The sequence below is a fragment of the Triticum aestivum genome, chromosome 7A, assembly GCF_018294505.1.
Source record: "Triticum aestivum cultivar Chinese Spring chromosome 7A, IWGSC CS RefSeq v2.1, whole genome shotgun sequence".
NCBI classification, from domain to species: Eukaryota; Viridiplantae; Streptophyta; class Magnoliopsida; order Poales; family Poaceae; genus Triticum; species Triticum aestivum.
The window spans coordinates 141916575-141939995 of NC_057812.1; the positions used below are offsets into that span (position 1 = coordinate 141916575).

At 43.6% G+C, this 23421-nt stretch overlaps 3 protein-coding genes across 3 annotated transcripts; 2 read left to right on the top strand and 1 right to left on the bottom strand.

Annotated features, from left to right (window-relative positions):
• The first annotated feature begins 14666 nt into the window (after positions 1-14666).
• LOC123151285 (defensin Tk-AMP-D4) lies at positions 14667-15263 on the top strand. Its single transcript, XM_044571020.1, has 2 exons — positions 14667-14789; positions 14920-15263. Exons 1-2 carry the CDS (start codon positions 14735-14737, stop codon positions 15087-15089), a joined length of 225 nt encoding a protein of 74 aa, XP_044426955.1. The 5' UTR covers positions 14667-14734; the 3' UTR covers positions 15090-15263.
• Positions 15264-19145: 3882 nt separating this feature from the next.
• LOC123152710 (defensin Tk-AMP-D5) lies at positions 19146-19690 on the top strand. Its single transcript, XM_044572195.1, has 2 exons — positions 19146-19200; positions 19426-19690. The coding sequence occupies exons 1-2, from the start codon at positions 19146-19148 to the stop codon at positions 19596-19598; spliced, it is 228 nt and encodes a 75-aa protein (XP_044428130.1). The 3' UTR covers positions 19599-19690.
• Positions 19691-21404: 1714 nt separating this feature from the next.
• LOC123152568 (uncharacterized) lies at positions 21405-22947 on the bottom strand. The gene has a single exon (XM_044572086.1). It carries the CDS (start codon positions 22833-22835, stop codon positions 21624-21626), a length of 1212 nt encoding a protein of 403 aa, XP_044428021.1. The 5' UTR covers positions 22836-22947; the 3' UTR covers positions 21405-21623.
• Between the last annotated feature and the right edge of the window lie 474 nt (positions 22948-23421).

Genomic DNA, 23421 nt, shown 5'->3' on the forward strand with positions numbered 1-23421 from the left:
GCCTCTTGATCGGCATAAGTGCCACGGTTTCATTTGGGGACCTGGCTGACTTGAACCATAGCTACACCTATCGGGAGCTTGGTCGTGTCTGACCATGGTAACGCCGATCTGATCGGCTCAAATAAAGCCTCTTTTTGCAAACGGTTTATCATTGCCTTTGCTTCACAATTTTCTTTGATAGATATTTCTTTCTTTTTGTTGCGTTTTTTTAAACCGACAAAGTTTTAAGCCGGTTCAAACTATCAATTGATGGAATACGGTCCATTTTTAATCCGGAGACTATTTGCCCGGTAACTTCAATCTGTCAACTCTCCTAGCCCCCAAGTTACCTCATATTTCTGTTTCATCATATTAACCAGACCAGCTTCATAGTCACGGCTTGTGTATAACCGGTTCAGATAGCCGGAATGGAGATCTTGGGCGTTCAGAGCAGCATAAGTTGACAGATCGGCATTCCATTTTCCCTTGCCAATGGCAGCAAATTCTTCCTTGGCAGTGTGTCTGGATAAAGCAACGGGATTGCCTGGCTCTGTGCGACCAATGCTAGTAATAACAAACCTCATCATCCTTGGCATCGCCGGTTTGCACTGGGGCTGTTGGCTTATCAGTAGGCTTTGATGGATCGGTGGATTTCTCAATCCGGATGGGGCTTGTGGGCTGGTTGACAGGGCCTGAGGTGTCAATAGGCCTTTCTTCAGCAATAAAAATGTCATCCTACTGTGGTGGATCATTGGGTATATCTTCATGAATAGCCGCTTCAAGATCTGGTGTTTTACCCGGTTCAGGGACGGCGTCCTCCTCGGCCGCTTTATCCAGGCGAGCCTTCTTGCTCGGCCTAGGCTTGGCCTTGAAAGGAATAACAAAGTCAAATACAACATATGTGCCAAGGTGATGTACCAGAAATATTATGATAAGTATAGCTTACCCAAGCACCGTTTTGAGCGGTGGCAGCTGAGTAGCCGATGACTCGCCAGAGGATGAGTGGGAAGTAACCTGATAATCAGAGTCAGATGGATTAAGAGGTTGACGAAAACAGCCCGCTTTAGGACAAGCACTGACAAGCAAATTAGAGACCTCTGAACGGCGTTTCTGAACCGGACTATTCGGTAAACCGGCGGAGGTAACTACCTGGCCGCTGTGCCGGGTTGTGCGGCGAGCTTCGTGCTGTTGGGTCTTCATAAGAAATTTGGGATCCAAGTAAGCAAGAGGATGAGAAAAATTAACCTTCCGGTTTGCCTGACGGATTTTTAGCGAAGGCAAAGGGTTTGAATCGGAAGAGAGAGTAATTACCTCTGCAGCATCAGGATGGCTGGCTTCGGCATCATCCTGACAAATATCATCATCAATAAGGCGCATGAAAAATAAGCCAAGTGAGTCAAGCTCTACCTCAAGGTCCGGATTACCCACATCATCATCAGGGGCCGGATCAGAAGATGCAGTGGTTTTCTTCTTATGAGCAGGCCATTTCACGACTTTAGTCTTTGGCCGGGTTGGTCTTTCCGGTTTGTCTGTTTTTTCTGGCTTCTCCTGTGCAAGCTTCTTGCTCCAAAACGGATCATTGCCCTGTTTAAACAGACATTGATATTAAACAATGACCAGATATATCAATAACAGGTTCAGTAAAAAGAAAAATCAAACTCTTACAGCTGGCGGTTTGTTGGTGGCACAGAAGGGAAGCAGGCCGGTTCGAGCACAGATGTGTTCCGGTTCATTCAGCATTTTATTCACAGCCTCTATGATTTCTTCGTCGGTGAGCTAGATGTTAGCATGTCGCAGTGGGTCATCAACACTACCAGTATACTCGCACATCAAACCGGAGCGCTGACTAAGGGGCAGTATGCTCCACGATATCCAACAGCGAGCGAGATCAACCCCTGTTAAACCATTGGCCATGAAGGCTCTGAGCTTGGACAGTTGAGGAGCGTATTTGCTTCTCTCCTTGACAGTCAACCTTTGCGGAAAGGGATGTGTATTGGTAAGCCGCTCCGGACGAAAGCCAAGCAAAGGATTTTCATCAGCAGGGGAGGTGTCTTTGCAATAGAACCATGTTTGATTCCACTCTTTGGGGTGGCTGTGCAGTTTGGCGTGAGGGTATGTGACCTCTTTCCTTTTCTGAATCGCCACACCATCCAATTCCGTAATGGAACCGTCAGTAAACTCAGTGCGGCGGTTTAGATGGAAGCAGTCTCTGAACAACTCAACTGTGGGCTCCTCTTGAAAGAACACCTCATAGAGCACTTGGAAGTGACACATGTTTGTAACAGAGTTGGGGCCAGTGTCTTGTGGGCGGAGTTGAAAATTGGCTAAAACGTCCCGGTAAAATTTAGAACCGGGCGGCTTAAAGCCCCGGGCTAAGTGATCTACGAAAATGACGACCTCTCCTTCTTGAGGTGTGGGAGGGCATTCTTTGCTAGGGACCCTCCAATGGATGGTGTTTTTGCTGCCTAAAGCGCCGACCAGGACTAAATTGTTCAGTTGAGTCTCTGTGACGCGAGAAGGAACCCAGTTGCACTCATATACTTGCTTGGCCATGATGAAATCTACAAGATAGGTGATTCCGGTTCAAGAATGCATTGATTAAAGTACACTGGTATGTACAATGTTAAACTGGAGACAGCTCTATCTAAACCGGAGTTTTATGAAGCAACAGCATCTGGCGGTTCAACAAGGGGACTAATGGTATATACCGGTTTGGCAATTTTTTCTACAAAGTTAAACCGCCTGGTCTAAACATTGAAATAGTCGAGATTGCAGATGAGTAAGTATGCAAAAACAGGTTTCACAAGATTATACTGCAGCGTTGGATCTGGAACATGTTCATAAAAGAGATAAAAATTCAAGGCCCAAAAGGAGCAGTGCCGAATCAATGAGCCAACGCTACAGATAAGATCTATGGTCTTAATATGCGAAAGTGAAAACAGAGGGTAAAAAACTACTGCTACACAAAAGCAAAGATTCACAGACTCGTCTAAAGATCTAGCATATGAACAAGGAGCAGGCGATGAACACTAGAGAACATGGAAACCCTAGAACAGATCTATAATGAAAAAGATAGAAGACTTACCGGAGCTGAGGAAGACGCGGAAGGTCGCCGCGGTGCTCTGGTACGCTCAGGGTGATGTAGCGGCCAAGGTTGGTGCAGTAGTTGACGGCGGCGGAGGAGCTCCGAAGCTGGGCGACGCGAGGAAGACGAAGCAGAAGGGCACAAAGGGGAAAAAAGAAATGACCCTTTGGTCCTATTTATAAAGAAAGGGACATGTGTTAGGCGCGAGAATCAAGGGGTCACGAATTTGGAAACGGAGTTGTTGCCTCGATTGTCGCAGATCTATTAAACAAGAAGGTATCATGGATAGTTTCTTTATGACAGATGATGTCACTCTGGTTTACAGCAATCAGAGAAGATGACATCACGGCAGTTCACCAAACTACAAGAAGATGTTGAAGATGAAGTTTTTGCTAAAGGATTGACATGAACCTGTTCAAATCAATCTGGGGCCTAATGTTGGGGATATTTCTACTGGGCGTAAACCGGCCTATCTGGGCCGGGTTAACTTCATCAGTAGTTAAGTATGTTAAAGCCCATGAAGGTAGATGAGGGCTTAAAACCCATGATCGGTTTAAAGCCTGTAGCCGTAAACCCGGCGTCGGTATGTAAACTTGTATTGTAAGTTAGGAACAAGTAGAGACCAAACCGAACACGTATATGAGCCGGTGTTGGGACTCTGTAAACCGACGGGGGTCACCCATGTATATAAGGGGACGACCCGGCGGCGGTTCAAGGATGACAGACAACAACTCGAGACTTAGGCGAAGCTTGTTTTCTCCCTAGTCATCGAAACCCCATCAATTCCATCACAACTAGACGTAGGCTTTTACCTTCATCAAAGGGGCCGAACTAGTATAAACTCTTTTGCGCCCCTGTGTCCGCTTTAACCCCTTCAAGCTAACCCGTTGCGATGGCTCCATGACTAAGTCCTTTCATGAGGACATCTGCCATGACAAAACCACGACAACAGGATTGCCCAGAACGCGTTCAGGCTATGACTCGATTTGGGTTGTAGTCGATCATTTGACAAAGGTAGCTCATTTCATTCCAGTGAAGACTACCTACACCAGTGCTAAGTTGGCAAAGATATACATGACCAGGATCGTATGTCTGCATGGAGTTCCAAGGAGCATTGTATCAGATAGAGGAACCCAATTTACCTCAAAATTCTAGAATCAGTTGCATGAAACTTTGGGTACCAGGCTAGAGTTCAGTACAGCTTTCCACCCGCAGACAGATGGACAGACCGAGAGAGTCAATCAGATTTTGGAGGATATGCTGAGAGCTTATGCGCTAGATTATGGATCTAGTTGGGACGAGAATTTGCGTATGGAGAGTTCTCTTATAACAACAGTTATCAATCCAGTTTGAAGATGGCCCCTTTTGAAGCCTTATACGAAAGGAGGTGCAGGACCCCATTGTTGTGGGATGAAGTTGGAGACCGTCAGTTGTTTGGACCGGATCTGATTAAGGAGTCTGAATAGAAAGTAAAATTGATTCGCGATAGGCTCAAGGTAGCCCAGTCCAGGCAGAAGAGCTACGCAGATTCTAAATGCAAGGAGACAGTTTACGAAGTCGGAGACCGAGTTTACCTTCGAGTATCTCCACTTCGAGGAGTTAAGCACTTTGGAGTTAAGGGAAAGTTAGCACCACGTTTTGTAGGACCATACAAGGTTTTGGAACGTATGGGAGAAGTAGCCTATAAGTTGGAATTGCCCGAAGGATTGTCAGGAGTTCACGACGTGTTCCACGTTTCCCAGTTAAAGAAGTGCCACGCGGAGATGGCTGATATACTGTTAAGAGATACAGTGCCGCTGGAAGCGATTCAATTGGACAGTGATTTGACCTATGAGGAGAAACCAGTTAAGATTCTTGAGTATGCCAGCCGACTCACTCGCAGCAAGGTTATCAAGTTTTGCAAAGTTCAGTGGAGCCACCACACGGAGGATGAGGCCACCTGGGAACGAGAGGATGATTTGCTGAAGGACCACCCTCACCTATTTCTAGCCAACCCGAATCTCGAGGGCGAGATTCATTTTAAGGGGGTAGGTTTGTAACATCCCAAATTTTCAATTTGAATGTTATACAATAGATCATCATTGCATATCATATTTTATTACATTTTGAGTTGATCCTAGAAATTTCACGCAACTCAAGGACCCTCAGAGAGAGTTGGGGATTTCGTTATTTTCATATTTGAGTTTTCTCAAATTTTGAAAATAGGATCATTTGATTTTTATTTATTTTATCTTCAGTTATTTCTATTGTCAAAATATGAGAGAGGGAATAAAATGACTTTCCCAAAATAAAGAAATATTGAGGATTTAATAAAAAAATCAAATAAGATTTTATTTTGGTTTATTTACTATTTTATTTGAATTTAGGAAAAATGCGCGTTTTTCAAAATTGCATTTAGGCCCCAAATAAATGTTCATCCTATGTGGCTTGATTTTAGAAGCCGGGAAAATTTTATTTCGGGATTTTTGGAGTCCGTTTAGTATTCCTTTTATTTTTTTCTGAGCGTAATTATTTTTTAAAAAAAACGTGAACCGACCTACGGGCCGTATCCAGCCGGGGCTTTATATAGCGCGACCCTGGGCCGAGCCAGCCGAAAGCCACCGCCGCCCTAAGCCGCCGCCGACGACGAGGTCGAATCTGCCGCCGTCGCCGGGTTATTTTTTTCAAAAACTGTTCGATTTTTTTTTGGTTTAGTTATTTAGCGAGCGTTCACTCGTTCGTTCGTTTTAACGAATGCGTTTATCGTTTAGATCCAGATAACGAACGTTTGTTTGTTAATCTGTTCATCGTTTTTCTTTTTCTCGGATTTAATCCGCGATTTTTCTTATCGTGATTTCTGATCCGATTTTCGTTTTAGTATAACTTTTCGCTCGTTTATCGGAATCAGGCGATTCAAGCGCCTGGAGTTTTGTCTCGAAACCCTCTTTCCGTTTAACCAACTCAAACAAGTTTTTGCCTCTGTAAAATTTGACTTAGATCCAGAATAGTAAACGAAGCTTGTTTCTTTTGCCGTTTGTCTTTCGTTGCTTCGTTCGATTTGATTCTTTTTGCCAACCGGAGTTCTTAAGTTGAACTTTCTGGTTAGATCTCTTATTTGAGTTTTACCTATGCATTAGTTGAGTACTTATTATATGCTTGTTTGTTTGCGATAGAGTACCCAGAGTGCGCCGCTTGCTACTTCGAATCTCTAGATTTCACGGATCGTCAGCAAGGCAAGTAACACTTTGATCATACTTCCTATTACCCAGTTTTTATTGCATTAGATCAAACCTCACAATTGCATGATTAGGATCTAATTAAATTGTGGGTTTGGGAAGTAGATGAGGTAGTACCTATTACCTGTTGTTATCAAACCTTTGGGAGTTACTTCTACGTGCTTATTATGCCGTGCTGTGCTAATAGACGTGGATTGGGTGAGTGTATCCATGATAGATATGAGAATTGTTAAATTAATGGTTTATCGAAGGTTGCAACTTAAATACACATCTGGGTGGATTGAGGCACCTGGGTATTCCAGCGATTGCCTGTTTTTCTTTTGGACCGCCACCCAGGCTCAAAGGGATCATGAGATTATTCATACTAGAGACTTCTGTGTGCAGCCACAAGCTACTATGGGCTCTAGCATAGTTGACTTAGTTGTGCGAACTCTTAAAGTGGTAGACTAGCAGATGTAGGGGAAAGTAGGTGTAACGGTCTACCCGTTCGTAAGGCGCTAGCGCTTCTGAAAGACTATGTCTCGGTCGTCCATTTCTCAAACACCATGTAGTGCGAGAATCCCAACGGAGGAGATTGAGTCTTGTGGGGAAAAATGCGCAAACCTCTGCAGAGTGTATAAACTAATCATGATTAGTCGTGTCCCCGGTTATGGACAACTTGAGTATCTTGTACCTAGATTATCATGTGAATCTCATCATGTTACTCTAATTAATTTTGTTAGGTTTTAATGATGATGTTTAATTGGGATTGAGAGGGTGTCTACACTCTCAATGTTTAACAACCACCATGTTAGTTAAATAAAATGTATTCCTTTGCAGTAGGGAAAAATTGGCTTTACGCAAAACTGTAACCATAGAGCTTTCCACCAGCCAAATATGCATGTAGTATAACCTTATTCTATTATTGTTCTCTATGTGTTACATTGCCAGCATATTCCATGTGCTGACCCGTTTCGGGCTGCAAGGTTCATGTTGCAGACTTTTCAGACGACGAGTAAGGTGCCTTTAGGTCATGGTTCTATACTCAGTGCTGCCGTTGGAGTTGATGGACTCACTTTTCTTTCAAGACTTCCGCTGTTATCGTTATTAGATGGCCTTAAGCCATATTTATTGTAATAAGTTCTCTTTTGAGACACTCGATGTATTAAGTGTATGATTGCTACTCTGTTATAAATCCTTCAAGTACTGTGTGGTGTCAGCATTACTGATCCAGGGATGACACCGGAGCACAAAGATTGGACCGTTTGAGGTCTGGTCGCTACACTTGGGGGCTTGGTCATATTCGAACCATAGCTACACCTCTTGATAGGCATAAGGCCACCAGGGAAATCACTTGGGGGCTATGGGTTCGAACCATAGTTGCACCTCTTGATAGGCATAAGGGCACTAGGGAAATCACTTGGGGGCTTGGTCGTATTCGAACCATAGCTACACCTCTTGATTGGCGCAATGCCACAATTATGACTACTTGGGGACTCTGGTCGTATCCGAACCATAGATTAAACCCTCTTGATCATACACATACATCATCATATATTGCATCATACATTGCATCATACATTGCATCATCATTACATCATCATAACATGTATCATATGAGCACGGATATACCGGTTTATATGGTAGGAATCGGTTGTCAAAACCAGGTTATATTATTCAAAATCTTTAATAGCCAACACGGCTGGATTTTTTATGGTTATCAATAACCAAGATTGTGATTGAGGTTTTCAAAAGTCGCTTCAGCGCAATGGATATAATTTATTTTACAATGGAAGGAATAGTCCCGAATCGCTGCAGGCTTACGACCCAGCACTTGGGGGCTATATTATTCAAGTTGATTACATCAAATACACAAGTCTCATGTCGCTGCAAGCATGCACCATGACACTTGGGGGCTAATGCAAAGTCATTGTGTGCTCATCTTATTGAAGACCCGACTCATCACATCGTAATGAGCCGGCCCTTGGGGGCTACCAATTGCTCCTGTCAACAATTCAAGGTACACAGCTTTTAATCCATTATATTGAAGGATCCACTGCTCAGTTGGTAAAGCACAAGGCTCTTAACCTTGTGGACGTGGGTTTAAGCCCCATGATGGGGGTTACATCATATAATGTTATTTGCAATGAAGTATATATAAAGTCCCGGCTCAATATTATTTTACTGAGCCGGCCCTTGGGGACTACACGTTACTATTCAAAGTCTACATGATTATATTTACAAAGTCCCTGCTCATTATTGCATAATGACCCGGCCCTTGGGGGCTACACTGGTTGAAGTTTTTATAAGCATAAGGCAATTTCAAGTCCCAGGTTGCTGCAAGCATGACAATCCGGCACTTGGGGGCTACATATGTGGAATACTCAGTTCTGACTGGTGATTGAGATGAACAACCTGGATTTCTTCAAGCTTGTGACATTCATATTGAAGCAAGTCTTAAGCTGTTGCTATGCTACCTTCTTAAGACTTGGGGGCTACAAGTGATAGGCATATAAGAGGTATATTTTCAAACTGATGTTAACAAACAGTTCTGATCCGGTGCCATCAATATTCTTAAACCGGCTGAAGATAAAATGAGTATTTCAAAGGCCAATATTTTTGTTAAAGCATTGGGAGCTGAAGTCAAAGGAGTTATTCTTCACAATATTTCTCTGTGACAAACCAATGTCAGCAAATTGATTATGAAGATGGTCTATTGACTCAGATTTTATACAAGAAGGAAGTGACAAGGACTTAAGGATGATCAGGATCAGTTTAACATGGATAAATCCAAATTAAACTGGGGGCTAATGTCGGGGATATACCCCGCGGTATGATCCGGCCGGAGTTATAACCCGATTGGGACTTAGTAAACCGGTGGGTGTTAAAGCACGTGGTAAACCGGTAGGTGCATGTTAAGGCAGGTGGTAAACCGATTGGTGTTAAGTCAGACGGTAAACCGGCAGGTTGTTAAACCGGCTGGCAGTTAAGACAGACAGGTAAAACAGGCAGTTAACCCAGACGGTAAACCGGCTGGTTGTTAAACCGGCTAACAGTTAAGACAGGAGTTAAGTCAGACGATAACTCAGCAGACATTCTTAAACCGACAGACCATCTTAAACCGGCACCAGTTAACTCCCGGCAGACCATCTTAAACTGGCACCAGTTAACTCCCGGCAGGCAATGGTAACTGGGTTGCCAGGAGTTATGAAGCCCGAGACGTTATGAAGCCCAAGACATTATGAAGCCCAAGATGTTAAGAAGCCCAAGAAGAGAAGTCATAATAGTTAAGTCTTAAGTCCGAGTTGGACTCTATATGTAACCCGCCCCTTCAACATATATAAGGAGGGGCAGGGCTCCCCAAAGTGGGACAAGAAAGAAGAAATAATCTTAAAGGGTTAGGGTTAACTGGGAGAGCCGGTTTACGGCGACTTCCTCATGATCATAATGAGAGGTAGCCTCAAACAACACGTAGGGTTGTTACCGGATGATGTTTCCCGGGGCCCGAAGCTGTCTAAACCCTTGTCTTGCATTGCGTCTCTCGATTCCACTCAACCCTTCTCAAGCTACCACAAAACGTCTAAGTCCTCACACTAGGACATCTGCCGTGACGACTCCACGACAGGTTCTGAATGAGCATCTACATAAGAGCATTCTGTTGCTGGATCAATTGCGTGAGCTCCGGCGGAAAGTTGAATCCGGGGTCACGTCTTGGAGGCATCTGATGGGTTTTAGAGTGGATGAGGAGTTAGAATAGAACAAGGCTTAGTGAGTAAAATCACACTACCCATATGCACATGATAGCAATAAAACTTCAAGTCACTCCAATTCAATTTCAAACAAAGAGGTCCACACGAATAATCAAACCTAAGGTAAGCCATGTCACAAGATTTGACAAGGTCATACAGATGAAATAAACTAATCGGATAACGAAATCAAATTTCTAAACTCTCATGGTGGTATAAAATCTAACTCTCATCAGATGAGGACCAGTCAACCATGTCGACATCGGGTGTCCTTGCATCACTCTCCGTGTCGTCATCTCCGAGCTCATCATTTTGGTCCCTCTCCTAGCTGACATAGGCACCATATGAGTGATCCTCCTGGATGTTTTCTCCCTCATCCAGCTTCTCCTCGGCCTCCTCAAGCTCAAGCTTTAGGTCGTCGATCTTCTCCTGCAGTGCGTCCAGCTCTCCCTCGTGCTCGATGCGAGCGTCCTGGAGCTCCTCCTCTAGCTCGGCCTTGCGGGTCATGAGGTTCTTGATGACGATCATGTTGTCGGGCAGCTCCAGCTCCATCATGCGAATGTGCTCCTCCATGTCCTGGATATGGGATGCTATCGTCTCATCCTCCAGGGTACACACCAAATTTCCATTTGCGTCGCAGCGTCCGTACATCACGAAGGAGGTCCTCTTGAGGTCTTCGTCATACACCTCCCGAATGCGCCCGAGAGCAATGTGAGCAGCGATACCCCTGCCCAAGCCCCATGTTGCGGTATCCACATGGAAATCAATGGGCTTGGTGCGGTTCCTGAGGATGCGTCCGGGGATATGAGCATCGATCCTCCAACGTGTCTCCTCGGGCAGGGTGGCTGTGAAGGTTCCAGTGAATGTGGGAAGCCCAATCTTCAGGTGCTTCATGATCTTCACCAGCTGTCGTCCAAAGGGCATGGTCTCATCGGGCTGCTCGAACTCGACAACGGCGGACGACATCTACATTTTGAAAGAGAGAAGAAATTAGTACTGAAGCAGAGAAGGTACGAGACCAAAGGATATATAGGGAAAGTGAAAAAATATAGTTTTTATCCTATGGCTTTTTTCCATTTCTAGGGGTCGCGTCCTACAGTCAATGTGTGCCCTGATACCATCTTGTAGCGACCCGACTCGATAAGAGTCGAAGTCTCTGTGCTTACCGTGCTAGTCCCTGGATCGACTTGCTAGCACACACAGTACTTGATGAAATAATAGAAATAACACACATCTCTTTATTACATCGATAGTCCAGGAGCAATACATTTATTACAAAATAGGGCATAGAGCCAATAAGCAAATACTGCGGAAGCAAAGTAGTAAATGAGTCCAACTCCACGAGCAAGGTTGAGTGTAGAACATCGACCTAACGCACCTTAATCCTCGTCGGATATATCTGCAACGTGATAAGTTGCAGCCATATAGGTCAGTATATTGAATGTACTAGCAAGTCACATCATAAGTGTAAAGAACCTACTTGTACATGCAATTTGGCTGGTGGAAAGCTCTAAGTTTAGTTTTTGCATAAAGCTAGTTTTACCCTATTAGAAAAGATGTTATTCTACTACTACACATTTTCATAGGATGAGTTGGCAAACCCAACTCCATCCCTTCCCAATTTCATTTAAAACCCAACTGTTTAATTAAAGGTGAGGAGATCTCCCGACATTTCCACTACTAGATGCTCAAGTTGTCCGTAACCGGGGAAACGGCTAATCGATTAGGTTGACACTCTGCAGAGGTTGCGCACTTTTTCCCACAAGACTCGACCACCTCCATGATGGGAAGATCGAGACATAGTCTTTCGAAAATGTTTCTCCTTCACCCACGGATAGGTCGGTACACCTACATCATTCTATATCTGCTAGCCCATCCCGGAAGGGGTCACACTAACTACTCAACTAAGCCAGAGCCCATATTGGCTTGTGGCAGCACACGTAAGCTTCTAGGCATGAGAACACGATTGATCTCTTTGAGCCTGAGCGGACGGTCCACTAGTGGTGCACCACCATGGATTTCCCATGCGTGCCCCACTGTACTTCGCCACCATTCCAACAAGTTTCCGCCCAGGTAGTTCATTAATTATCTTAGGTCCTATTTACTACATTTTCACTCAACCTTTACCATGATCACTCCCCAGTCCATGTCTACTTAGCGAAGCAACATAATGTAAAATGATGGCGACAATGTTATATGGTTCAGACCTACCTCAATGAACTACTGGGTGAAAAGCATAGTCATATGGCATTAATTCCTACCATGCAGTCCTACCGCAAAGAACTAAGTGCATAAAAAAATATAGGTAATGAAAACATGATCAAGATGCAACTTGCCTTGGTACTGCTGGTTGAATTCTAAAGACTAATAATATTCTGCTTCGCACTCCGGGCAATCTACCGCAAAGAAAATAAACAAACATAAGCAAACATTCCAGAGAACCAAAAGAACATGCAAAGCAAAAAGTCTTGAAAAAACCAAATGAACATACAACACACTAAGCTACCACAAAAATATTCTAAGTGCAAAACAACATAGGCCTATGGTTCAAAAAGTGATGTGAGCTATAGTGCATACTAATAAAAATATTAAAGGCTAGATTCTAATGTGTGAAAACTATTGTGACAAAGGTCCAGATGATAGGGTTCGGCTATGGTGACAGAATGCAAAAGGAATCAACTTAATCGGAGCTTTGGTTTGGGAGATATGGTCATTTGAAGTTCGAATTAGAATCTGAATAAATTCAAATTTGAATCTACCAAAAGTTTGCAAAAAGGGTACCACTGGATAGAACTAAACATGACGAAGAATTTGCCGTTGGTTTCATCGAGTTTGGATCTACGGTTTAAAAGTTATGGCTAATCTAAGATCGGGGACTAATCTGTGATAAAAGGGACTAGACAATGAAGAAAAACTATCACAAACAGGTCCTTAGCGCGTGGCAGATTCCTACTGGCCGAAAGGTGTTCGCCGCGTAGCTTATACAGCGGACGACCACAATCTAAGAAAAACGGCGGCGGCGGCTAACTTATACAGAAACCGATCGGTTTTTAGAATAAAAACCCGCGGTTAACTGCGTACGGTTCAACTAAAAAACAAACTATCCTAATCTAATCTGGGCCGTAGGTGATCGATCTAACGGGAGGGAGTGGGGCGGTGGCTTACAGCGGGTGGTGGTGGTGGCCGGCGACGCGGCGTCGGTGACGGAGGGGCGGCGGCTGCGGTGGTCCTCGGCGACGGGGAAGAAGACGAGGAGGTGCGGAGCGGTTTGGGCGTCCGGATGGTGGCATCGGGGCTCATCAGGGGCGTCGGGGTCGGCGAGGCGAAGGCGGAGGCACTCCGTGGGCTCCGGCGAGGTCGGGTGTCGTCGGGGGCGGGTGCTCCGGCGGGTCCTGGGGTCAAAAAACATGTCAAACAGATGCGCGTTGTCGCGGGGATCCAATTGACAAAGGAAGGAGAGCTAGGGGGTGCCACAGACGACGAAATGGACGACGGAGTGGCACGGCTCTGGCGTGATGCGAACGGCGACAGCGAGCGGTAGGGGCGGCGTGGGAAGAAGCTGGACGGCGAGGTTGGAAGAGGGGGTCCTGGCCTTTATATAGGCGTGGCTAGGAGCGCTACGGGGCTGCGGATAAGCCTCATCCGCGAGGGAGCCGAGCGGCGGTTGCGGGGGCGCGGCGAGGATGTTTATCCTGCGGGCTGCGGGAGGTTGGGGACGAGCTGACGAGCGGGGCCTGCCTGGCAGCGGCAGGGAGAGGAGGCGAGCGAGGGCGCATGCGGGGCGGTCGACCGGTGTCGGAGGGTTTCGGGCGCTGGGCGCTGGGCGCTGGCCTTGGGCCAAATGGCTAGCTGGGCCGGTTGGGACGCTCCTGGGCCGAACCCAGTTTCGGTCCAGGCTGCGGTGAGTGCGTGTGTGCGTGCGTGTTTCTTTTTTTTTAACCAAACACTAAAGTGGCCCTAAATAATTCAAATGAATTAATAAAAACACCAAAATAATTTCTAAAATAACTATATAATATTTAGAACCTAATGAACATTAACTTACGCACAGAACATTTTGAAAATATTTTGCTAATGCAATTAATGCACTTTTTGCATAAAAGATAAATACTGATAAACTTCAAAACTTCAAATAATATTCAAAATAAAATTTCCCACTCCTTTATAAGTTTGAGGAAGCCATCTTATCCCCTCTCATTCGTTTTTCTCGAGTGGAAAAATATTAGTTGAATACTTCAAAAACTCCAAAATGCAAAGAAATATGATATGCATTGAATGATTCTATTAACATCCAAATTTAATAAAAATTGGGATGTTACATACTACCCTATAAAAATATGTTTGCTTAGCCTGCACCAACGTAAATTTACGCACACACAAATAAAAAAGGCTGTACTATCTATGTTTTCTTGCGGGGAGTTATTACACTACCCTACAAAAATATGTTCGCTTAGCCTGTACCAGCGTAAATTTAGGCGAACACAAACAAAAAAGGCTGTACTATCACTGTTTTCTTGCGGGTACTCAGTTATTACACTACCCACTCAGTTATATTACCCTAGAAAAATATGTTCGCTTAGCCTGGAAGCAAGGAAGATACGGAGTATATGCGTGCCACTGCAAGTATATAAGCAAGCCCCCGTCCCTCCTCTACATTCATCCATCATACAATCCATCTTGAAGGTCTTAATCTGTCATAGAACCCTCTCAATCTTTCACAGGAAAACTAGATGGATCGGTCCATGAAGGTCTTTGCGGTCGTCTTCCTGCTCCTTGTGGCCACAGGTGTGTATGTTGTACTTACTGTTTAAGATAACTGATAATACTGCTAAATTATGTATCAAAACGTTGTATATTTTGGAACGGAGGTAGTATGTGAGGTGGCTGATTTGCTCTTAACAATTTGCCCGTGTAGGCTTCCAGGGAGCGGTGCAGGTTGCTTTGGCGAGGGACTGTACTTCACAGAGCCACAAGTTTGTGGGGCTGTGCCTGAGCGACCGCAACTGTGCAAGTGTTTGCCTGACCGAGTATTTCACCGGAGGCAAGTGCGACCACCGACGTTGTGTCTGTACCAAGGGCTGCTAGATGGCCCGTAATCTTCTTGCACACATGCTTCCGTGTAATAATAATAACTGCTGAATAATAAGACTAGATCTGCATCTATGCATGTATGATGCATATGTGAGTGCTACTCCTAGAAAGTACATGAACATCATATAATCCGAACAAAGTTTCAGCAGGGAACCAGTTCGAGTTGAATAACCCAACACTCCGGAACCGGAGCGGCTACCGTTCTCGGGATTGAAGCGAATATAAGCTTAAAAACTGGAACAAATGAGACATGAAACTTTACTGGAAGTCTAGAAGGGAAGTCATATTTCGTAAGAAAGAAAAATAAATCGTGGGAGTAGACATAGCACCACACCAGAAGATTTGGCCATGACTTAGTGCAGAACCAAAAGTACCTAAGAATCTACACAGATTACAAGAACCGAACTTGCAGGAGTAACTTTTGCAGAATTGCTGCTATGTATACAGAAGTATTGTGGAGACAAGAGATCTAAGAATCTAGTTCGGCAATCTACATATTTTAGACCAATTCATTGTGTTGAGCTGAAGGACATCATATGACAAAGAAAGTAACACCCAGATCTGCTGTCCAGACTCACATACCTCAGTCACAGAACAAAATATACGAGGATGGACGACAGGCCCGAGGTGTCATTTTTACAGCTCAGTTTAATAATTTGGGATAAATCTATGGCTTCGTGTAATTAATTTTTAAATTTATACGTTTCCTTAAAAGTTTTGCAACCAGAATGTATATGGTTTTCTGGATGAATACGGTTTCAACATATAGGGTCTGAAATAAGAGAGACGTAGCCTAAACATCCAACATTTTATTTCTTCGTGCCCAGACCAGTAAACAACCCATGGCAGTTCTAACACTACTAAATTAACTAAATGACAAAGTGAAGAAATCATGGTGGATTGATACTTTCGTCTTATAAAGCTTTCTTTTTAGCTTATCCAGAACCGTATAGTCTGTCTAACTATATATGAGATCTCTGGTTTTCAGAACTGTCATTCTGTAACGTTGGCTCCCACATATTTTTGGCTTGGTTTGTGCACAGCCAAGAAAAACTTCTCACATAAAAATTTAGCCCAAAAAGATAGCAGTAAACTAATGCAGATATGTCGTGAACATTTTCTAATTTCCTAATTGTTTTTTGAATTTGTGAATAAAATCTGAAAACGGGGACAATTTTTTAAATTCTGAACAGTTTTTGAAAAGCAAAACATTTTTTGAAATTGCCAAAGAAATCAGAAATGCAATTATGTTTTAGTTTGCGAACAAAATTTGAAAACAGAAACATTTTCTGAAAATTTCAAACATTTGTTAACATTTTAAACGATATTGGAATGCCAAACATTTTTGAAGAAATATAAAAGAAACTTGAAAAGGAAAAGAAGTAAGAAAAACAAAAAACCAAAAACCCACAAAAACCAGGTACAATAAAAAAAAACGTTTTAGGAACCTTCTAGAAGGTTCTCAAAACCGCTCAGGAACCTTTCCTAAACCGGGATCAGTCGAACACTTTACGGGCCGGCCTAGAACGGTCGCTCTGTGCTCTGTGCTCGGTCTCGTCGCTTGCGGCGGTCCAGTTCATCAGCTCAAAAAGCATCCTTGTATGCGAAGGTGCTCCCTCAGATCTAGGAATGGTGGATGCTCTCCTTTTTCTCTGGCGTTGCCTTGGCGATGGCAAAGAAGAATGGTGGACAACGATTTACAAGGCGCAAGGTTCTCTCCATGTGAAATTGTAGTTTTACTGGTTACAGGAACATTGATGCAAAAATGTAAGACACCTATGTATGTCTCATGTAATGACTGTGTATGTACTCACTGTAATATGTTTCTCTAATGGAATATACGATGGTTATTTTAAAAAAAGCGTCGATAAATCGACGCAAAGAGCGGCGAATACGAAATTTCGTATATCATGGGGATGCCTTTACGTTTCCGTGGCACTTCATGGGTAGTGGGCCAGCCCAAGTACGCAAGTGAAAAGGCCACTACAACTTGTAAATGCAAATGATCCATCTCTCTCTACAAAGAAGGAAAGAAAAATCCCAATCAATTGTGGAAATAATCACAACTTGCCCAATAAAAAAGTTCTGTGATACTGGAATAATATGTACTCGCCAAAATAATATAAGAATTTACATATGCACGTCGATGCTATTTCCTTGCTTCTACTTGTTTTCAGTATCTTTTAGAACATAAAGTTTTTTTTTCCTTTTCAGTGCCTAATTCTTCCATATATTTGCAAAAGGAAGCAAAACATAGCAGCAACGTACATAAACATGCCGCATCCTATATCTATATAAAATAAAATGTAAGATGACTAAGAATTACACACAAGGTGTGGCCGCTCTTCCTATTTTCACACGTTTTTTTTTTTGCTAGCCTTTCTATTTTTCACATGTCATTTGCACTGCCCTAAATTCATGCACACACAAACAAAAGAGTTGCACTGTCCCTGTTTTCTTGCGAGTACCAGTTATTACACTACCCTACAAGTTGCTCAAAAGAAATTATTACACTACTGTACAAAAGCAGGTAGTCACTTAACACTACCCTACAAAAATATGTTCGCTTAGCCCGTAAGCAAGAAAGATATAACAAGTATATAACAAGTCCCCCTCCCCCCTCTACATTCATCCATCGTAAAATCAGTTTGAAGGGCGCGAACATTTTCTAATTTCCTGATTTTTTTTTGAATTTGTGAAGAAAATCTGAAAATGGGGAGAATTTTTGAAATTCTAAACAGTTTTTGAAAAGCAAGGACATTTTTTGAAATTGCCAAACATTTTCAGAAATGCATTTTCTTAATTTGCAAACAAAATTTGAAAACAGAAACATTTTTTGAAATTTTCAAACATTTTTCAGAAATGCATTTTCTTAATTTGCAAACAAAATTTGAAAACAGAAACATTTTTTGAAATTTTCAAACATTCATTAAAATTTTAAAAAATATTGGAATGCCAAATATTTTTAAAATAAATAAGAAACTTGAAAAGTAAAAGAAGTAAAAAAATAAAAAAGAAACAGACAAGAAAACAGAAAAACCCATAAAAACCAGGCAAAACCGGCCAGGAACCTTTCCTAAACCGGGATCGGTCGAACACTTTACGACCGGCCCGGAACGCTCTTTCTCTACTCATGAAGCATCGGTAAATCGACGCAAAGAGCGGCGAATAGGAAATTGCGTATATTTCATCTAAAAAAAGGAAATTTCGTATATCATGGGGATGCCTTTTAGTTTTAGGTTTCTGTGGCACTTCATTGGTAGTGGGCCGGCCCAAGTACGTAAGTGAAAAGGCCACTACAGCTTTTAAATGCAAATGATGCATCTCTCTGTAAAGAAAATGAAAGAAAAACACAAGAAAAATCCCAATCAATTGTAGAAATAATCACAACTTGCCCAATAAAAAAAATTACTGTGATCATTGTCAAAAATGTGTATTCGAAATAATCTGTGCTCACCAAAATAATAAGAATGTACATATGTACGTCGATGCTATTTCCTTGCCTCTACTTGTTTTCAGTATCTTCTAGAAATTAAAGCATCTTCTTTTTCAGTACCTAATTCTTCCATATATTTGCAAATGGAAGCAAAATATAGCAGCATTGTACATAAACATGAAGCATCCTATATCTATATAAAATAAAATGTAAGATGACTAAGAATTGCACACAAGGTGTGGCCGCTCTTCCTATTTTCACACGGTTTTTTTTGCCAGCCTTTCTATTTTCACATGTCATTTGCACTGCCCTAAATTCACGCACACACAAACAAAATAGTTGCACTGTCCCTATTTTCTTGCGGGTACTCAGTTATTACACTATCCTACAAGTTGCTCAAAAAAAGTTATTACACTACCCTACAAAAGCAGGTAGTCACTTAACACTACCCTACAAAAATACGTTCGCTTAGCCTGGAAGCAAGGAAGATATATGCATGCCACTGCAAGTATATAACAAGCCCCCCTCCCCCCCTCTACATTCATCCATCGTAAAATCCAGTTTGAAGGCCTTAATCTTTCATACAACCCTCTCAGTTTTCCACAAGAAACTAAATGGATCGGTCCATGAAGGTCTTTGTGGTCGTCTTCCTGCTCCTTGTGGCTACAGGTGCGTATCCCGTACTTACTACTCCCTCTGTCCGAAAAAGCTTGTCCCTCAAATGGATGTCTCTTAAATGGATGTATCTAGCATCAAGTTAGTGCTAGATAAATTCATTCGAGGGACAAGCTTTTTCGGACAGAGGGAGTATTTAAGATAACTGACAATACTGCTATAATTATGTACTACTGTATGTGAGATGGCTGATTTCCTCCTATGAATTTGGCCGTGTAGGGTTCCAGGGAGCAGTGCAGGTAGTTTTGGCGAGGGAGTGTAGGTCAGAGAGCAAAAAATTTGTGGGGCTGTGCGTGAGCGACACCAACTGTGCAAGCGTTTGCCTGACCGAGCGTTTCCCCGGAGGCAAGTGCGACGGCTATCGGCGATGTTTCTGCACAAAGGACTGCTAGATGGCCCCGTTTTCTTCTTGCATACATGCTTCCGTGTAATAATAACTGAATAATACTAGATCTGCATCTATATCTATGCAATGTACGGTGCATATGTGAGTGCTACCTTTAGGAAGTACTCCCTCCGTTCCGATTTACTCGTTGTGGTTTTAGTTCAAATTTAAACTAAAATCACGACGAGTAAAACGGAATGGAGGGAGTACATGAACATCATACAATCCGAACAAAGTTTCAGCGGGGAACCAGTTCAAGTTGAATAATCCAACACTCCGGAATTCGAGCTCCTACTGTTTTCAGGGTTGAAACGAATATAAGCTTAAACTTGCAGGGTTAACTTCAGCAGAATTGCTTCTAATTCTGCAAAAATATTGAGGATAAAAGAGATTTAAGAATCTAATCTACCAATTTACATATTTTAGACCGATATATTTGTGTTGAGCTACAGGACATATCCCAGATCCGCTGTTGAGCTTCACATGCCTCAGTCACAGGTCAAAATATGCGAGGATGGACGACAGAAACAAGGTGTCAATTTTACAGCTCAGTTCAATAATTTGGGCTAAATCTGTGGCTTCGTGGGATTAATATCAAAATATGTACTCCCTCTGTTCTCTTTTGTAAGACGTTTTAGACAGCTGTCTATCTAAAACGTCTTACAAAAGTAAACAGAGGGAGTAGTTTTCCTCGGAAGTTTTGCTACCAGAATGTATACAGTTTTCTGAACGAATAAGGTTTCACCATGTAGGGTCTGAAATAAGAGAGACGTAGCCTAAACATCCAAGCTGTAGCTTGCTGTATGCAAGGCCTAACATCCAGCATTTTATTTCTTCATGCCCCAACCAGTAAACAACCCATGGCAGTTCTAACCCTATTAAATTAATTAACTAAAGCTTTCTGTCTAGCTTATCCAAAATCATATAGTCTGTCTAACTATATATGAGATCTCTGATTTTCAGAACTGTCATTCTATAACGGAGGCTCACACGTATTTTCAGCTTCGTTTGTGCACAGCAAAGGAAAACTTCTCAAAAATAAATTTAGACCAAAAAGATAGCAGCAAATTAATCCAGATATGTATTTATCCAAAAACTTGCTAGTTTCAACTAACTTCCAGAATAATGGAAATGAACAATGTACTGGAACTAAATTAGCCAAGCAAATTATTTCAAGCAAATAACACAAAAATATATACATATGCATCTGGTTGTGAAGAATCTAAGAAACAAATAGGTAAATCCACTATGAAATTTTATTCAACAATCCATACCTAGCTACAGATGGAAAGTTGGCGTGTAAAGCATAGTTCTTCATCAGTTAGTAATGCTGTAACTGATAACTCATAGCAAAACTGTAAAACATTGCAGGAATGAACACTGGATATGACAAACCTTAGAACACTTCTTTCTTACTACAACTTTCTACAACAAGTGTCAGCACTTCCTCTTTACCTATGCTGTTCCACAGAACAGCTCTGTTGGCATTTTCAACAACAGCTAGAAGAGTAAGTATCAGCAAGGCCTGGAACACTATCATCATAGGGATGCACAAAATCGTGTGGAGTATGCCAATCGAAATAATAAGTAATATACAGTACTGTATTATGGAAGCTGTTGATACACATTACAGAGCATGTTTGTAATGCAGAATTCCACAAGAGTAACAATAATAAGTTTATTTCCTAAAGGAACAGGAAGATTCTAACGTCCCAACTGAGACCTAAAAGACGCTGATAGTTGTCTGATCTTAGTACAAAACACAGACTGAACAAGCCAGGTTCAGAAACTTGTGTATTAGCATGACATGATGAAGAACCAATTCATGACTGTGCCATGCTTTCTTCTCTACTGGATGACGACCAAAACATATTCGAATTCAGAAAATATTAGCAACTACAAAACTGCAAGTGACATACTATAGTGGACACCCAACATCCAGTTAGAGTGTTAGTAAACAACACAGAAACAGGACTTGCCAGCTTGCTGTGCAGACTCCAGAGTGAAAACTTCATTGTGAAAAAAAAAACAGTTAAATACTATTCAAGCCTGTTCTTGGTTCTTGCAATCTGAATCTAGTGGGCACTTCCCCTTTGAGAGTAGCAGCATAGTCTTCAGCAAGGCGAGGCGCAGCTTCCTTGTGAGGACGTATGAACTTGTCCACGAATACCTTCTCACTCACCTGGGCTGCGGTGTAGAAGCTTCGGTTAGGCTTTAGCAATCCATTTTCTTTAAGGAACTTCACAACATAGTACCGAGGTTTGAGCCGGGCCTCTAAGCTATAAGTGAGCATTGCCGGCCTGTGAGCAATGTACTCCGGCTCTAACCCAACCTCGGACATCAAGAATTCCGACATGCGCAACAGCCTCTCCTGGGAGTTCCTCAGCACCACAGGAAGCTTGGCAACAGCAATGGCCACCTCAGCTTCCGACCACCTGAAAGTCTTCTTCAGGAACTCCACCTTAGCAGCAATCTTCTCCTCGCTGAGGAATGCGACAGCCAACAGCGCGTGCCTGAACATCGCAGAGCCACGGGGCACACCGACATCTTCGGCACGCGCCACCATGGCCTGGATGCGCTCTGGCTTGCTGGTGAGCAACCTCGGCACAGGGATGCATAGCTTGGCAATATCACAGTCACCTAGCCCGCACTCCCGGAGGAGCGCGACGTTGGGCTTGACAACGTTCTCCAGGTCGGAGCTGAGGAGGTAGGAGTTGTACTTGAGCGCCTGGAGGAGGTTCTCGAAGGAGCCGAAGAGGGGGACGTAGTACTGCAGCTTGGAGATGATGGTGGGGCGGCGGAAGCGGGCGGGGTCGACCAGGACGAGGCGGGCGATCTGGGACGGGGAGAGCCCGAGGTCCCGGAGCTCGGTGAGGCGCGGGACGAGGGTCTTGTCGACCTCGGAGCAGAGGAGGAGAGGGTCGTACACGACGACGGCGGCGACGTCGGCGTCGGAGAGGCCGAGGTCGGAGAGGAAGGCGAGGACGGCCTCGGGCTTGGAGGGGGACTTGAGGCGGGAGAGGACCTTGGAGGCCTTGACGGCCTGCGCCGGGGTGAGGTGGCAAGACGCGACGAGGTAGTCCGCCACGGCGAACGGGGCAGGGCTAGCCGACGCCGCCACGGCGGCGGCGGTGGCGGCGAATCGGGTGTTGGAGAAGAGGCATCGGTGGCGGAACGCGAGTAGGGCACTTGTGGCGCGGGCACGGAGAGAGAGGAGGAGGACGTGTTTCTGGAGGAGAAGCATGGCTGGCGGCGGCGGCCGAGGCGACAGCGGGGGGAGGGCGCGGCGGCGGCGAGAGTCGGACAGGGAGAGCGAAGAGATAGCGGCTATCGTCACGCCAAATGTTATCTTTCCAATTTTTATGAGCAACGGTAATTCCGCGAGCGCCAGTTTTCTGGCGGTTGTAGGCGAGGAAAAGATACAAATCAAACGTCAAATTTTCTTACGTGACAAATCGAACGGTGTAAATTATATTGTCATGAGGATGTCAATTTTTGCGGTGAAAAGTTATTGCATAGAATTGTCTTGTTTGCTAAATGAATGGGACACACTCCCACCAAGCAGTTTGATCAGAAATGAAGCACCAGACCTATCGAAAGCCGTCGATCCTAGCAGAATCTCAAGGTCACATAATCTAATCATGTCACCTCTTTTCAACAAAAAAAAAAAGAATAAGGAAGCAAATTGTTCAGAAACTACTAATTTTTCCTTCTAATCACTTCCCTGTCGCCTCTTTCCTTGCGGCGTTCCCCAAACCAAGCTCACCATCCACCCACACCACTCCCCATCTTCGGATTGGACTCCAGCCAACAAAGCAGTTCCTCCCCAT